Genomic DNA, 15369 nt, shown 5'->3' with positions numbered 1-15369 from the left:
GGACCCCATCACCCCTTGGTCACATTAGCTACAAGAGACAGAGGCAGTGACCAGCTGCAGTTTATTTCCAATCAGAGCAATGTGTGATGTCGTTAACAAATTAGCAACAGCCAGTCAGAGTACAAGAGAGCAGTAGCCAGTCAAGTTACTGTATTTTAATCTCTTTTCATAATGCTGAGGCCACACCTGTGTTTCACCTGGCAGTGGCAGACAAATGGGGATGAGTCATTTGTCTGTCTGGGTGGTTGCCATCCAGGACTCAAAATGGTTCTGTAGTGTGGTGGTTGCAGTAAGTGCTTCCATACTATCTGTTCTCTCATTGGCTGAAAGTACTGCCAATCAACAACATGCAATACAAAGTTTGGCCACATTAGCGTTTTAGCTCAGTGTGTGTTGTTACTTTGTTACTGAATGCTAAACTTAATGTTTGTTGGCAACGGACCAAACCTCTTTTTTTTTTTTTTTTTAATACAGAAGCTTGTGCTCACCTGGTGTGACATCATCACATCCTCAGGTAAGAAACACTTGTAGTTTTATGAACTGTGTTGTTCATGTTCTTATAAAGATGAAATGTTTAATAATTTTAGAGGCTTCATGCTCATTTCTTGAATGTTATCTTTTGTGCAATAAGTACATTAACGTTATGTTTAGTGAAATTTTGAGAGATTGTCTAATACGTAATGCCCACTTTATTCATTCATCAACAAAATGTAGAATCAACTCAAATATGACTGATCATGCAGATTCTGTTTTATGCAGTTCCATGATCAGTTTTTTAGATTTCCAATCTGTTGTGTTTCCTAATGATCTGCTGTTAGCACAATTGACAGACGGCCTGTGTTCATTCTTAGGATTCATAAGCCCACAGGCCACAGCCCCTTTGTATCAGTGATGATGTAGTTATGGAACTTAAGAACTGGCCCAAGATTATCAAATTTGGCGCCACCTAGTGTAAATGGTAAATGGACTGCATTTATATAGCACTTTTCCATCTGCATCAGACGCTTTACATACTATGCCTCACATTCACCCCGATGTCAGGGTGCTGCCATACAAGGCGCTAGGGGATTAAAGACCTTGCCCAAGGGCCCTTAGTGATTTTCCAGTCAGGCGGGGATTTGAACCAAGGATCTTCTGGTCCTACGGTCCTAAGCCCAACGCCTTAACCACTCGACCATCACTAGACCATCATAGTGTCCAATGAATATTAAACTTAACAGGCTCCCTCGGGTTCCTGGGTTTCCTATTATACAGAGTTTGTGCTGCGAAGATACAACTGTGTTGTGTTTTTAACAGTTGGTTTTTACTTTATAACTTGGGTAGTTTTTGGAGGGTCCACACATTATCTGTGCAAAGTTTTGTGTTGATCAGGGTCATGATGTAGGAGTTTGACAAAATAAGTTTAAAATAATTTGTAATTTTTAAATGGAAAAACAAATGGGCGCGGCCTACATCATGAGATTTACTTTCATCCAATGAAGGTGTGGTCATATGATTTTTTTTTTTTTTTTTTTTTATGTGATATGTACAGTTTGGGAGTTATAAACTAAAACTTAATTTTAGACCCCTAATTGTTTCTGGTGGATCCACAAGAACTTTCATCCTCGACCACTTGCACAGATAATGTTTGCTTTACCCATTCATACAATCCTTTAAAAAAAGTTATTGTCACATGCAGAGAACATTCACGTGAGTTTTTAAAATTTATTTCATAGCAAATAAATCAGATGAAAACAATTATTATAAACCTACTGTCCATATGACACCCCTGCCCTCCCCTATCCCATCCTATCCAGTCCTGAAAGCAGTACCATTAAGGGGTGGATCTTATCAAATTACATTAATAAATTATGTAATCAACACAAGGAGAGAGAATCACAATTTATACTTTGTTGCTCCTGCTCCAGGTTTTCTGAGGATTTAACTAATGAAAGCACAGTGATGTAGCTGAGGACCAAACACTCAGGGCCAAGGCATACATTAATAAAACAAACAAACAAACAAACAAAAAAAACAAAAGAAATCAGATCACACAAAGAATAAAGTTCACATAAAAAGGAATAAAGAACAAAGACTTTTTTAAAATCCAAAGCAGGATGTATTATGAAGGTAACTTCAAACAGCAGCTGTCACATGTCAAATTGCTGAATTTTATTTACTATCAGATGCACTTTTAAATTATAAATGCTTTGCATTAAATTCAGAATCTTGGCAGTTGTGTCTAAATGTGCCTGAAGTATTTGTAATATTTCTACCTTTTTATTGTTTACAGCTCTTGTAAGTTACTCGTTGTTTCCTGATTGTTAAATTTTGAAAACAAACTGAAAAATGTTTTTGTGTGTTCCACTAGTTGTCACCTGACCAATTTGAGATTCAGGGATTAAAGCAAAAATAAATGGTTGTGATGTTATGACAATCAGAATTTCTACGGTGCCATGTGGACCAGCCAGTAACAAAACTTGAAAATGAATATTTCTTGTAAGGTTGTGTCTATTTTATAACAGAACTTAATTTTTTTAATTTAATAAATCACCAAACTTAACCTCCAAACAAATTAAAATTCTTTCCAAAAGTTCTGTTAAATTGAATGTCATTTTTATATCTGGTAAAGAATTGGACATAAACTTAAAAACAGTGCAGCATAAAACTGGAAAATAATAATAATAATAAAAAACATGGTCACATGGGGAAAAAAAATATACATATTAGTGCTGAATTTTAGAGCACAAAACAACAAACTGGCAACAAAACCAGCAGTGAATCGAAACTCCTCCCACTTACACAGTGAACTCTATTATGTTAAAAGTACTGGCAGTATTACTGCCAGTACTTAAAAACAAGTGCTTTATATAGTTCAAATGCCTATGAAAGTATACAAATGCATTTATTTTATAAATATTAAATTTAAATACGACATAAGAATATTTCAGAGTTCAGTGAAATAATTTTTAATGTGAGCATGACAGTCAGTAAATCTGTCCAACTTTATCATCACTGTAACTGTAGATTAAGGTATTTATTTTTTTGTGGCAATCTTTAAAAACCGCAAGAAGACCACGATGACAGATGATTGGCTGCGATTACGAGTGGCTGGTAGTTGGTATTACATTTGATTGTACACACGCACGGTTATGGTTATTAAGGTTGTTTGGACGTGTTTGCTGGAACACTGTTTGTATATTTTCTCAAAGTGTTTGAAGAATCAGTGAATTGGTTTTAATAATGCACCAGAATTAAATGTCATCAGATAACCTGAAAGGAAGATTTAGTTTAAAAAGTTGATTTGTTTCATTTGTGTGTTTGGATTATTTTATATTTATTTATTTAAACTACTGCCACCCATAGTTTAGTTGCATTTCTTCACCTTTAAAAATTAGTGTGGTAATGGGGAAAAGCTCATTTAAAGGCAGCAGGTGAGTTTTAAGACAGCACTAATACTTTGAAACCGTTGGCGACGCATCAACCATCTATTTAAAAAAAAAACCTGTGATGCTGCAATGTTACTTATAGCTTCAGACTAGCTTAGCTGCAGTTTTAACACAGTCTACAAAGAAAAGCTAGCTAGCACGCTAACTCAGCTATTCCAGTTGCTGCAATGACTCATCAGGAAAGACAGCATGGCTAGTTAGCATTTAGACAGCTTGAAAATTAGCTTGTTGTGCTTATTTATGAGCAAGTAATAAGTTCAAAGATTTCTAAGTGTCTGATGTAAGTGCAGTGGCAGCGGCTAGAACGACTCGAACTCTGGTTTGATCTGGTTCCAGGGTTTTGATCAGTTGTTGTTGACTCGGGCGCTTCGCTGTTTGGTCATTGTTGTCAGCATCTGGCTGATGTAGGAGGTCAAGAGGTCATCCATCTTGTAGCCCTGGTGGTTTGGAGGTCAAAGGTTAGAGTGCTTCAAATACGTGTGTGTGAAGGAATGAATATTGAGATGAGAGACTTTGAGAGAGTCAGATCCTTGGGTTTAGCATACAGTGATGTCAGAGTGCCACACGGCCTGCCTGCTAAAGGTGGCGCCACTCTGCTCCACTGCGAACCTCATGGTGTGGAATTTCTCTGGTGTGGCGGCACTTACCGAGTTAGGGACGGGTATTGTTAGCAGTCCAGTACTTTAACACTGTTGTTATTGGTTCTTTTTTCAGGGGGGGGGGGGAATCAAATTACTAATAGAATTAATCATTTATTTTCTACACTGCTTTTAACAGTCAAGTGCAACTTGTCTTTAATTCTCTCCACCATCTGTTTTGTGCGCGCGCGCACATGACGTGCCATATGACAAAGACCTGCTTTCATCTCTAAACACAAGGCTCAGAGACAGAGAGAGATCAAAATTTGTTTCCTTAATTTATCCAGTACTGAAAGCAGTACAATTAAGGGGTGGGGCTTATCAAGCCTCCGGTCTTTAGCACTGTGGACTGTTTAATACCAGTTTTCTGTACCATCCCTATTTGTAGCTCTGTAATCTGTTAAAAACTATTTTCTCCTTCACTGTGTAACTTTAAAATGACATTAAAAAAATTACATTTTAGCACCTTTTAAAACCATTTTAAATTTCAGGTCTTTAGTTTATCTGAAAATGGAAAAATTACTTTTTCTTCCAAAAATTTTCATTGATTCTTGTAAAAGTGGATTTTTTCCCCCCAGTAATGTCTAACAGAAATGTTTTTAAGTCGTTAACCATTTAATAAACATGAAGATAAAGATGTCTTCGTTTATGTCTTTTGGGCCACAGATTATATAAAAATGTCGTGGACACCAATCATTAGACTAAGTGGGTACAGAATATGGACATCGTGGATTTCTTGAGCTCACCAGAGACGTTTCACACAGCAGTTTGGTGCCTCGGACCAGGTTTCCGATGGTGATGTGGAAGTATGTATTTCCGCTGCTCCAGTTGGAGATCTTGCTGAACGGGTGAGTGATGAGAATGTCCTGTACAGAGCACACCGTATGGTCAGAGTGGGTACTACAGCACGCCACGTGGTCAGCGCGGTACGACAACAAATGTACAACAAGCATCATGTGTTTTTGTGTGTTACTGACAAAATGAAAATGATCTAACACAGTCAATAAAAGCGACATTTGTTTTTGCGGAGATATAACTCGCATATCCAGGATCTTCCTACAATAATCTTCACCGTCACAGACAAACTGAGGTAAAAACACAAGTTATTGTAACAAAATGTTTTGAAAAAACAACTGGATGACAAAGAACTGAGATGCTCTGTATCGACTAAACAACAAAAAGCTTTAATTTCAGGTAAAGATTTAAACTGTGAGGCAGTGCACGTCACGTGTACTGAAAAGCAGCCCCACCTTTGACTTTGGATCAATCAGGCTGACTCCATGTTTGTTGATCGCTATCAGGAGGGATTCTGGGTAATTTGGATCACTTGATTGCTGGAGGAGGGGGAAAAACAATTATACGTTCACCTGGTGGCGTAGTTATTTATCAGTTCTTCAAAAATACAGAGTCAAAATAAACACAAATTAATTTCCGATCAGCTTTTCTGAAGTTGTGAAGTTTAAAAACCTTTACCTTGACTTCGAAGAAGGCGGAGCCAAACGTGGGCCACTTGTAAATAATTCGGAGGAAGGAAAGTTTTGCGTCTTCTCGACTTTTCCCCGACTGTTTGTTAAACAGAGACACGATGGACTGTGAGGGGAAAAGAGAGACAAAAATGTTTTACATTAATGTCAGAAAATATTTTAAAAATGTTACGACAAGAACAAGGCATCTTCAAATACTTCCATCTGATCAACATTTATTAATATTAATTTGGATCTTGTTTGATAACTGACTTTAAATGATGACAAAACTGAAAATGGCAAAAGGTTTTGTCCAATATGAATTATTTTATGATTATGCAGCTGTGATTAAGAGATGAAACTCGAGTGCCTGATTAGAGAGAGTGGCGACATGATGAGTAAAAAAACAAACAAAAAAATATCGGTCATGTGACTCATGGTGCCATCTTGGGTTCAAAATAGCGTTCGCTGTTAATATGTCTTAATGTAAATCCAACTATTTTATTTATTTGCTGAAAATGCAGGGTTGTTGTGCATTTGGAGGCACAAATAGACACAACAAGGGCTTCAAGATGTACAGATTCCCTTCAGATCCGAACAGATGAAAAATTTGGGAAAATAAATTCAGCCGTGTGGGATGGAAGTCGACATCATCATCAAAGCTTTGAGAGGTAAATTTATTGTTCAGTCCCATGTACAGTAAAACTCACCTAAACCATCATCGTATAAACCAGATATTCACAGTCACCAGACAACAAACGTCCCAAAGTTTTTGTATTGTTTCCTATGTTATAAAAACCATACAACCCCTGGCAAAAATTATGGAATCACCGGCCTCGGAGGATGTTCATTCAGTTGTTTAATTTTGTAGAGAAAAAGCAGATCACAGACATGACACAAAACCAAAGTCATTTCAAATGGCAACTTTCTGGCTTTAAGAAACACTATAAGAAATCAGGAAAAAAAACTTGTGGCAGTCAGTAACGGTTACCTTTTTAGACCAAGCAGACGGAAAAAATATGGAATCATTCAATTCTGAGGAAAAAATTATGGAATCATGAAAAACAAAAGAACGCTCCAACACATCACTAGTATTTTGTTGCACCACCTCTGGCTTTTATAACAGCTTGCAGTCTCTGAGGCATGGACTTGAGTGACAAACAGTACTCTTCATCAATCTGGCTCCAACTTTCTCTGATTGCTGTTGCCAGATCAGCTTTGCAGGTTGGAGCCTTGTCATGGACCATTTTCTTCAACTTCCACCAAAGATTTTCAATTGGATTAAGATCCGGACTATTTGCAGGCCATGACATTGACCCTATGTGTCTTTTTGCAAGGAATGTTTTCACAGTTTTTGCTCTATGGCAAGATGCATTATCATCTTGAAAAATGATTTCATCATCCCCAAACATCCTTTCAATTGATGGGATAAGAAAAGTGTCCAAAATATCAATGTAACCTGTGCATTTATTGATGATGTAATGACAGCCATCTCCCCAGTGCCTTTACCTGACATGCAACTCCATATCATCAATGACTGTGGAAATTTACATGTTCTCTTCAGGAAGTCATCTTTATAAATCTCATTGGAACGGCATCAAACAAAAGTTCCAGCATCATCACCTTGCCCAATGCAGATTCGAGATTCATCACTGAATATGACTTTCATCCAGTCATCCACAGTCCACGATTGCTTTTCCTTAGCCCATTGTAACCTTGTTTTTTTCTGTTTAGGTGTTAATGATGTCTTTCATTTTCTGTCTTGACGCTTTGATGTCTTCCTTGGTCTACCAGTATGTTTGCCTTTAACAACCTTCCCATGTTGTTTGTATTTGGTCCACAGTTTAGACACAGCTGACTGTGAACAACCAACATCTTTTGCAACAACATGATGATTTACCCTCTTTTAAGAGTTTGATAATCCTCTCCTTTGTTTCAATTGACATCTCTCGTGTTGGAGTCATGATTCATGTCAGTCCACTTGGTGCAACAGCTCTCCAAGGTGTGATCACTCCTTTAGATGCAGACTAACGAGCAGATCTGTTTTGATGCAGGTGTTAGTTTTGGGGATGAAAATTTACAGGGTGATTCCATAATTTATTCCTCAGAATTGAGTGAGTCCATATTTTTTTCCCTCTGCTTGGTCTAAAAAAGTAACCGTTACTGACTGCCACAATTTTTTTTTCTTGATTTCTTATAGTGTTTTTTAAAGCCAGAAAGTTGCCATTTGAAATGACTTTAGTTTTGTGTCATGTCTGTGATCTGCTTTTTTTCTACAAAACTAAACAACTGAATGAACATCCTCCGAGGCCGGTGATTCCATAATTTTTGCCAGGGGTTGTATATAATGGATTTTTCGCTCACATCTGATAAAATGTCCCGTCCAATCACAATGTATTTCCATTAAACTCCTCACATGTGGGACTGGAGGCATTTCCTTGATTAAAAGTCTGACCGTTTATTTTTTTTCATCCCATGTTCAGACTCGGACCCGCAGCCTGATGTGCACCTGTTAAATCAGACACAAAAGGTTGTGATTTGACACTGTGCTGCCTTCACTCCTTCGTCGCTCATCATATTTTAATAGTTTTTTTACAGTGCGTACGCAAATAACATTTTGATAATGGATCAAATACACTTGGCAGAAAAAAAAATATTCAGAGGAAATTTTGACCCGGTCATTAAATGAGGCACACGTCCTGACTCAGGATTCCCCGTAGATGTTCTGCAACTCCCAACTTTAATTAATCCATTACATACATATAACTAATTTTGTCTGTGTTATACATATATTGGATTTTGTCTGTTTTATACATATAACGGATTTTTCACTTACATCGGATAAATGTACCGTCCAATCGCAATGTATTTCCAATACAACCCAGAGCAGTTTGGATGTGCAGAGGCACAAATTAAAGTTCAGCTCTGACACTCTCCTATTTGTGGAAAGTGGGAGAGGAGTCATTTCTGTGATTAAAAGACCGTCTGTTTAGTTTTTGACCGGCCGTTTACTTTTTCAAACTCGGACCTGCAGCCTGATGTGCACCTGTTAAATCAGACACAAAAGGCTGTGATTTGACACATTTCTGCTTTCAATCCTTACTGATAAATGGATCAGAAAAGTCCACACATTTACAGCACAAAGTCGGAAAAAGAGGAAATTATTCAGCTTACCTTTGATTTGGAGGTGAAGATTGTAGAAAGAAAAGCTTGTTGAGGGTCAGATTAGTCCAGAATAAAGTATAATCCAGAGATGGAGAACTTTAAAACGGTCACGCACGTCACTGCATGACACAGTTACAGAGCTGTATGTGGTTAAATGATTTTAAAAAATGTTGAAAACATTAAAGGTCCATTCACTAGTTCAGTGCAGTTGGAACCAAAATGGCGCCACGTCATGAGTTGACACCACTCTCTCAAAGGCACTCTAGCTGAAACTGCACTAAACTGCCCCCTGGTGGACAAATGTTTAATCCCTCAAGTGTATATTGTGTCACTTTTAAGAAAATAGTAGAGAAGCTTGAATATTCGACTGGACTGGGTTGTGACTCAGAAGTCTCTCTTGTCGGTTGTGACTCAGAAGTCACAAAAGCTCCAGCTTTTGTGACTTCTGAGTCAAGACAGAAGTCAGACCACCAGAGCAAGAATTTTAGCTGAGGAAGCTTCTGTGATTTGAAGCGAAATGTCCTCGCGTCAAGCAACCCAGTCCAGTCGAAGATTCAAGCTTCTCTACTATGGAAACCACCTGGACAACTGAGAGCCTACACAGAAACTTTTAAGAAAAGTTCTAATTGGCTGATGAATATTTGCAAAATAATTTGTTCTTGGAACAAAGAAATTTGGCCTAAAATTATGTTTTAACATCAAATTGCCAGAGAAATACTGACATTTAATTAAATACCATAAAAAAATGTATATAAGATGACAGGAAAGTCTGAACGCAGTAATCTTTACACTCAAACATTTTCTAACACATTCACCCCATCGGCATAAATTGACATAAAAATAATAATAATAAAAAGTTAATCAAATGCTTTGATAAATGTTTTCTTTTTAATCAGTGTGGATTTTTTTTAATGTTCTAACTTAAAATGCAACTTTACCCTCTTCCAGTCTTCGGGGGGGAGGTGTCTGATCTGGTCCTGAGGGACCAGGTCCCAGAGGATCTTGGAAATATTGTAGAAATGGGATTTATCCTCCTTAAACTTCACCCTATAGATCAGCGCCCCCAGCTGGTGCACTTCCTCTCGTGAACACTTGTGGTACCCGCGCAGGTATTTTGGCAGCTCCTGAATACAGAAAACAATTAGCATTTTTACATTAACAGAATTGACTGTTGTAGCATTTTCCAGTGTAAAGATGGCAGTATAGAGTCCTAGGTTGATGGACCCCCCCCCCCCCCCCCCTCAAAAAAAATGCTCAATTGGGGTGGGGGGTGGAATCAGTAATTTTGTCAGCCATGAAACTGATTTGTTGGCTCACCGTCAACTTTTCTGTTGCTGTACACGGACCATTAATGGAAAAAATTGATCACGTCAACAAGAAACCTGCCAGAAGTGTCTTCGGGGTCCTCATTTTTAGCTGGTTTGAAAGGATGTTTATTTTGACATTTTAAACAGTGTATCATCTGCATACAGTTTCCTCAACAGTTTCACATTTTGTTGGACTGACTGACTGAATGTTCCTGAAATATAACAGAGGTCATAAGATTCATGTTTTCTGACAGACGTTTCTTTAAATTAATACTTAAAAATACTCTGACTCTACATTATCACTGCCCAAAGAAAACATACTAATCCACATCAGAACAAAAACAGTCAATACAGTTCTAGTTTGGCTTTTAACTCATTTGTTTGGGCAGTGAAAGCCTTTTTAAGTGAGACTTTAGGACTCCTGACTCCTTGGTAACAGTGGGAGGTCTTACTTGGTAGAAATGGAAGATGGAATCAGCCATGGAGTCATTTCCAGGGACGGTGTTCGTCCACAACTTCTTCATGAAGAAGACCTGATACGTCAGCGGAGGAACAACACCTAAACATCATCAGCAAAAACCAACCATCAGTGGAAAATGAAGATACAAAAATTTGGACTCAGAAGATGACTTTTTGTTTTACCGTCTTTAAAATGTCTGGCTTTCTTGATCCAGTCAGTCAGGTGTCTCACAAAGTCAAAGAAGAAGTCGCCATCAGGAACACTGATGACCTGAAAACCAGCCCGTTAAACTTGAAAACGTGCCAAATATTAGCCGTACATCGTGTTATAATTTCAAGATAACCTTTTTGGAAATATAGTTGACATAATTGACTTAACATGTATTATTTGATTAAATGGAATGGGTACAAGAGTTTCAAAATGTTAAGCCAACTTACGATTTTGTGAAAACTTACGATCTCTGGACACTCGTCAACTTTTGTAATTGTTAGAATGTTTGATTGACATGCGATTAATCTTTTCCTCTGTCGTAATGTTGTTTATGAACAAAGAGATTGGTAATCGGTGGTAATCGTCACCTTGTCAGTGATCTTCACAAAAAGGCTGAAACCCTCGGAGGACTTCAGCAGAAGTCGTCCAGAGATGTTGTGGCAGAAATCTTTGGCCTTTGTGCTCGACTCCACTTCAAACACCTGAAAGACCGACAACAACGTGGCAAATTAAACCGTATAGAAAGCTGTACCATCACAAAAAGTGACAACTGACTCGCTGAAGGTCCCATTCATAAGTACAGTAATAACATCATGTTATTAGGGATTTTGGTCGTCACTGACCTCATCGGAGTCATCAGGAAAATAAACTTTGTGGAAAATCTGAGTGGTTTTGTGCTGGATGGCCTCCACCTCCACCAGGTGAGGCGGGTACTTTCTCGACCCGTTTCTACAAGGAGACGTGAAAGAAGTCAACAACACAAAAACCACATAGTCAGGTAAATCTCAGCTCCGTGTCCAGATGATATCGTACACTATGCTGCAAAATGCACAAACACGATTAAAACATATCGGTATTATGAAAAAGTCTGGAAAAACTTCATATACTGTATATGAAGGAAAAAAAATCTGAAACTCATCACAGCCCATTTGATGTTTTCTTAATTCTACTTTAATTACTCAGGACCAGTTTCCTTAAAACTCTTAAATTTGTTTGGTTCCTGATTATTTTTTCCTGCTGTGAAAGCTGTTTTAGGAAAACTTTCAGAGTCTCTGTGGTTTTGTTTTTTAATGTACATCATATATAACATTTCAATGAATTTACAGCAAAGCCCACGTATCGTGTTGCTGGCATACGCACCTTACGCCCGACAATAGTTGCACTTACGCAAGGCGTGCGGCAGCATATCACTGACGAGCACATGGTGAGCACACTACAAATCGACACTTGCACGAATTTGATCCCCGCACTGGCACACAGTCTGGTATGCCAGTGAGTAAACCCGTCATAAACTGTTGAAAACTGTACATGAACTAGGCGTGAACATTGTGCAACCTGTTCGAAAACACTGTGTCAGTGCACACAGGGCATCTGAATGATTATGATGAGATGTTACATCTATAACACTATGTAACAAATTTTTATTTTTGTTTTGTTCCTGGGTACACAGTGTGTTTTCCTAACCTGTTATGGCTTAAATAAATAGAAAATAGCTGTTATTCCACAGAAACTTTGCTTCTGTGATCAGGACAATGATATTTTGAAATTTGTCTGTTTAAGAATATTCTCGATTCGCCTTCACTACTACTGAGTAGTCTTCTAGAATATTCTTTAACTGCTAGAACTGTCCAGAATTATCTAGAAATTTCAAGAAACTTTTAGAGCCTTCTAGAATGTAAAAAATAAAATAAAATCAAAGTTTGTGCTGAATGTAGTAATTTTTCCATAGACTTTAGACATAAGCAGTTGAAATATAACACTTAGAAGCCAGGAACAAAAATTGTGTTACATAGTGTAATTTAATTTAACCTTTATTTAACCAGGTTAGTCCCATTGAGATTAAGGCCTCTTGTGCAAGGGAGACCTGGACAATTATAAAGTTTCCAATGACCCATCCTGCATGTCTTTAAATGTGGGAGGAAGCCGGAGCTCATTCATCATAGAATTCATCATAGTACAGAAACAGCATTAGTGAAGGTTACAAATAATCTTCTTATGGCCTTAGACAGTGGACTCATTTCTGTGCTCGTCCTGTTAGAGTGCTGTCTTTGGTACTGTTGACCATAAAATTTTATTACAGAGATTAGAGCATGCCATAGGTATTAAAGGCACTGCACTGCGGTGGTTTGAATCATATTTATCTAACAGATTACAATTTGTTCATATAAATGGGGAGTCTTCTTCACAGAGTAAGGTTGATTATGGAGTTCCACAAGGTTCTGTGCTAGGACCAATTTTATTCACTTTATACATGCTTCCCTTAGGCAGTATTATTAGAAAGCATTGCTTAAATTTTCATTGTTACGTAGATGATACCCAGCTTTATCTATCCATGAAGCCAGAGGACACACACCAATTAGTTAAACTGCAGGAATGTCTTTCAGACATAAAGACATGGATGACCTCTAATTTCCTGCTTTTAAATTCAGATGAAACTGAAGTTATTGTACTTGGCCCCACAAATCTTAGAAACATGGTGTCTAACCAGATCCTTACTCTGGATGGCATTACCCTGACCTCTAGTAATACTGTGAGAAATCTTGGAGCCATTTTTGATCAGGATATGTCCTTCAGTGCGCATATTAAGCAAATATGTAGGACTGCTTTTTTGCATTTGCGCAATATCTCTAAAATTAGAAAGGTCTTGTCTCAGAGTGATGCTGAAAAACTAATTCATGCATTTATTTCCTCTAGGCTGGACTATTGTAATTCATTATTATCAGGTTGTCCTAAAAGTTGCCTGAAAAGCCTTCAGTTAATTCAAAATGCTGCAGCTAGAGTACTGATGGGGACTGGAAGGAGACAGCATATTTCACCCATATTGGCCTCTCTTCATTGGCTTCCTGTTAATTCTAGAATAGAATTTAAAGATCTTCTTCTTACTTATAAGGTTTTGAATAATCAGGTCCCATCTTATCTTAGGGACCTCATAGTACCATATCACCCCAATAGAGCGCTTCGCTCTCAGACAGCAGGCTTACTTGTAGTTCCTAGGGTTTTTAAGAGTAGAATGGGAGGCAGAGCCTTCAGCTTTCAGGCTCCTCTCCTGTGGAACCAGCTCCCAGTTCGGATCAGGGAGACAGACACCCTCTCTACTTTTAAGATTAGGCTTATAACTTTCCTTTTTGCTAAAGCTTATAGTTAGGGCTGGATCAGGTAACCTTGAACCATCCCTTAGTTATGCTGCTATAGATTTAGACTGCAGGGGGGTTCCCATGATGCACTGAGTGTTTCTTTCTCTTTTTGCTCTGTATGCACCACTCTACATTTAATCATTAGTGATTGATCTCTGCTTCCCTCCACAGCATGTCTTTTTCCTGATTCTCTCCCCTCAGCCCCAACCAGTCCCAGCAGAAGACTGCCCCTCCCTGAGCCTGGTTCTGCTGGAGGTTTCTTCCTGTTAAAAGGGACTTTTTCCTTCCCACTGTCGCCAAGTGCTTGCTCACAGGGGGTTGTTTTGACCATTGGGGTTTTTCTGTAATTATTGTATGGCTTTTGCCTTACAATATAAAGCACCTTGGGGCAACTGTTTGTTGTGATTTGGCGCTATATAAATAAAATTGATTTGATTTGAAATGCATGACCGGCTACGAAATGATAATTTTATATTGCATGGCGTCAAGCGGGACAAAATGAGATGCATTGGCACGGTGAATTGCGCAGCAGTGTGGGGATCAAATTCATGCAAGTGTCAAGGTGCCTAAAGGATCAACATCGCCGTCATGCTGAGACAACCTTCTGCTGGCAAGAACTCTCCTGGTCGAGGCTGTAGTCATTCCCAAATCCTTATCCTTTGTTCATCTCTTCTTCTCCTGGCTCTCTTGGCAGGCAGCTGGTCCAATGTTAAATCCATGAGATCATACTGATGTTGGAGAATAGTTAGTAGGTATTCTTGTTGCCTTGCTGGATCCTGCATATCTGTTCACCAAGGAGTCTGAAGAGTACTAACAGGTTCCTCCTGCCAAACCTTATTTTTTTATACCAGTCGCTGTCAATACGCCATTATACATTGCTGACCCGTTCAGTAAGTTCTGTGGTCATTGGCAACACGCCAAATAAGCTACACATAGGTTCACAACACTTTACTCATAGGTTCTGAAAAAGTTTTGGGTACTCTAAACATCTTGCCGTATTTCAACTTATGAGTCACTTAGAAGTAACGTGTGTGGGCATGTGCATAACTTATCTACAACTTATGTCCCGTGTATGGGGGATGTATGAGCCATACTCTGGCATACGTTGAAAATATTGTGCATGCGCAAAATTTTTCAATAACCTTGCTGTACTACAATGTATATCAGTGTGCTTCAACATGCTCTGAACGTATACAAAATGTACCCAGAACTTATTAGATGTATGCCACCGTTTTTAATATGCTCTGCATGTGCTGGCTAAATTGTCAAGGTGTGACAGGGGTTTATGTTCAAGATTTTTTAAAAGCTAGATTTTGATTCATTTCATCTTCTGAAATATAAGAATCTGTTTATTCCAGTTTTATTTCATGTAAACATTTAAACAGATTTTAAATTGTTCTGCATGTACAAGCGAACCATTTTCAATTGGTTTAAAACAGTGGTTTTCAAACTGAGGCATGCCCCCCTCCCTAGCAGGCATCAGAGTTCTTTTGGGGGGGGGCAGGCAAAAAAACAGAAAAAAAACAAAAAACAAAAAAAAAAACACAAGATGAGACTGAAACTA

At 38.3% G+C, this 15369-nt stretch overlaps 1 protein-coding gene across 1 annotated transcript in view; it reads right to left on the bottom strand.

Moving 5' to 3' along the window:
* Positions 1-3360: 3360 nt before the first annotated feature.
* Positions 3361-15369, bottom strand: part of myo7ab (myosin VIIAb) — a 117429-nt gene continuing 105420 nt past the window's right edge. Inside the window, exons 41-49 of the mRNA XM_034177677.1 lie at positions 11295-11400; positions 11040-11153; positions 10644-10731; positions 10454-10560; positions 9633-9818; positions 5540-5656; positions 5317-5400; positions 4813-4932; positions 3361-3865 (exon numbers count right to left, since the gene is read on the bottom strand). Coding sequence (XP_034033568.1) covers positions 3773-3865; positions 4813-4932; positions 5317-5400; positions 5540-5656; positions 9633-9818; positions 10454-10560; positions 10644-10731; positions 11040-11153; positions 11295-11400 — 1015 coding nt within the window. The 3' untranslated portion in view covers positions 3361-3772. The remainder of the gene's footprint in view (positions 3866-4812; positions 4933-5316; positions 5401-5539; positions 5657-9632; positions 9819-10453; positions 10561-10643; positions 10732-11039; positions 11154-11294; positions 11401-15369) is intronic.

The sequence above is a fragment of the Thalassophryne amazonica genome, chromosome 9 (genome assembly GCF_902500255.1).
Source record: "Thalassophryne amazonica chromosome 9, fThaAma1.1, whole genome shotgun sequence".
NCBI lineage: Eukaryota > Metazoa > Chordata > Actinopteri > Batrachoidiformes > Batrachoididae > Thalassophryne > Thalassophryne amazonica.
The sequence above is the reverse complement of the archived record's forward strand: the minus strand, read 5'-3'. Positions and strand labels throughout refer to the sequence as shown.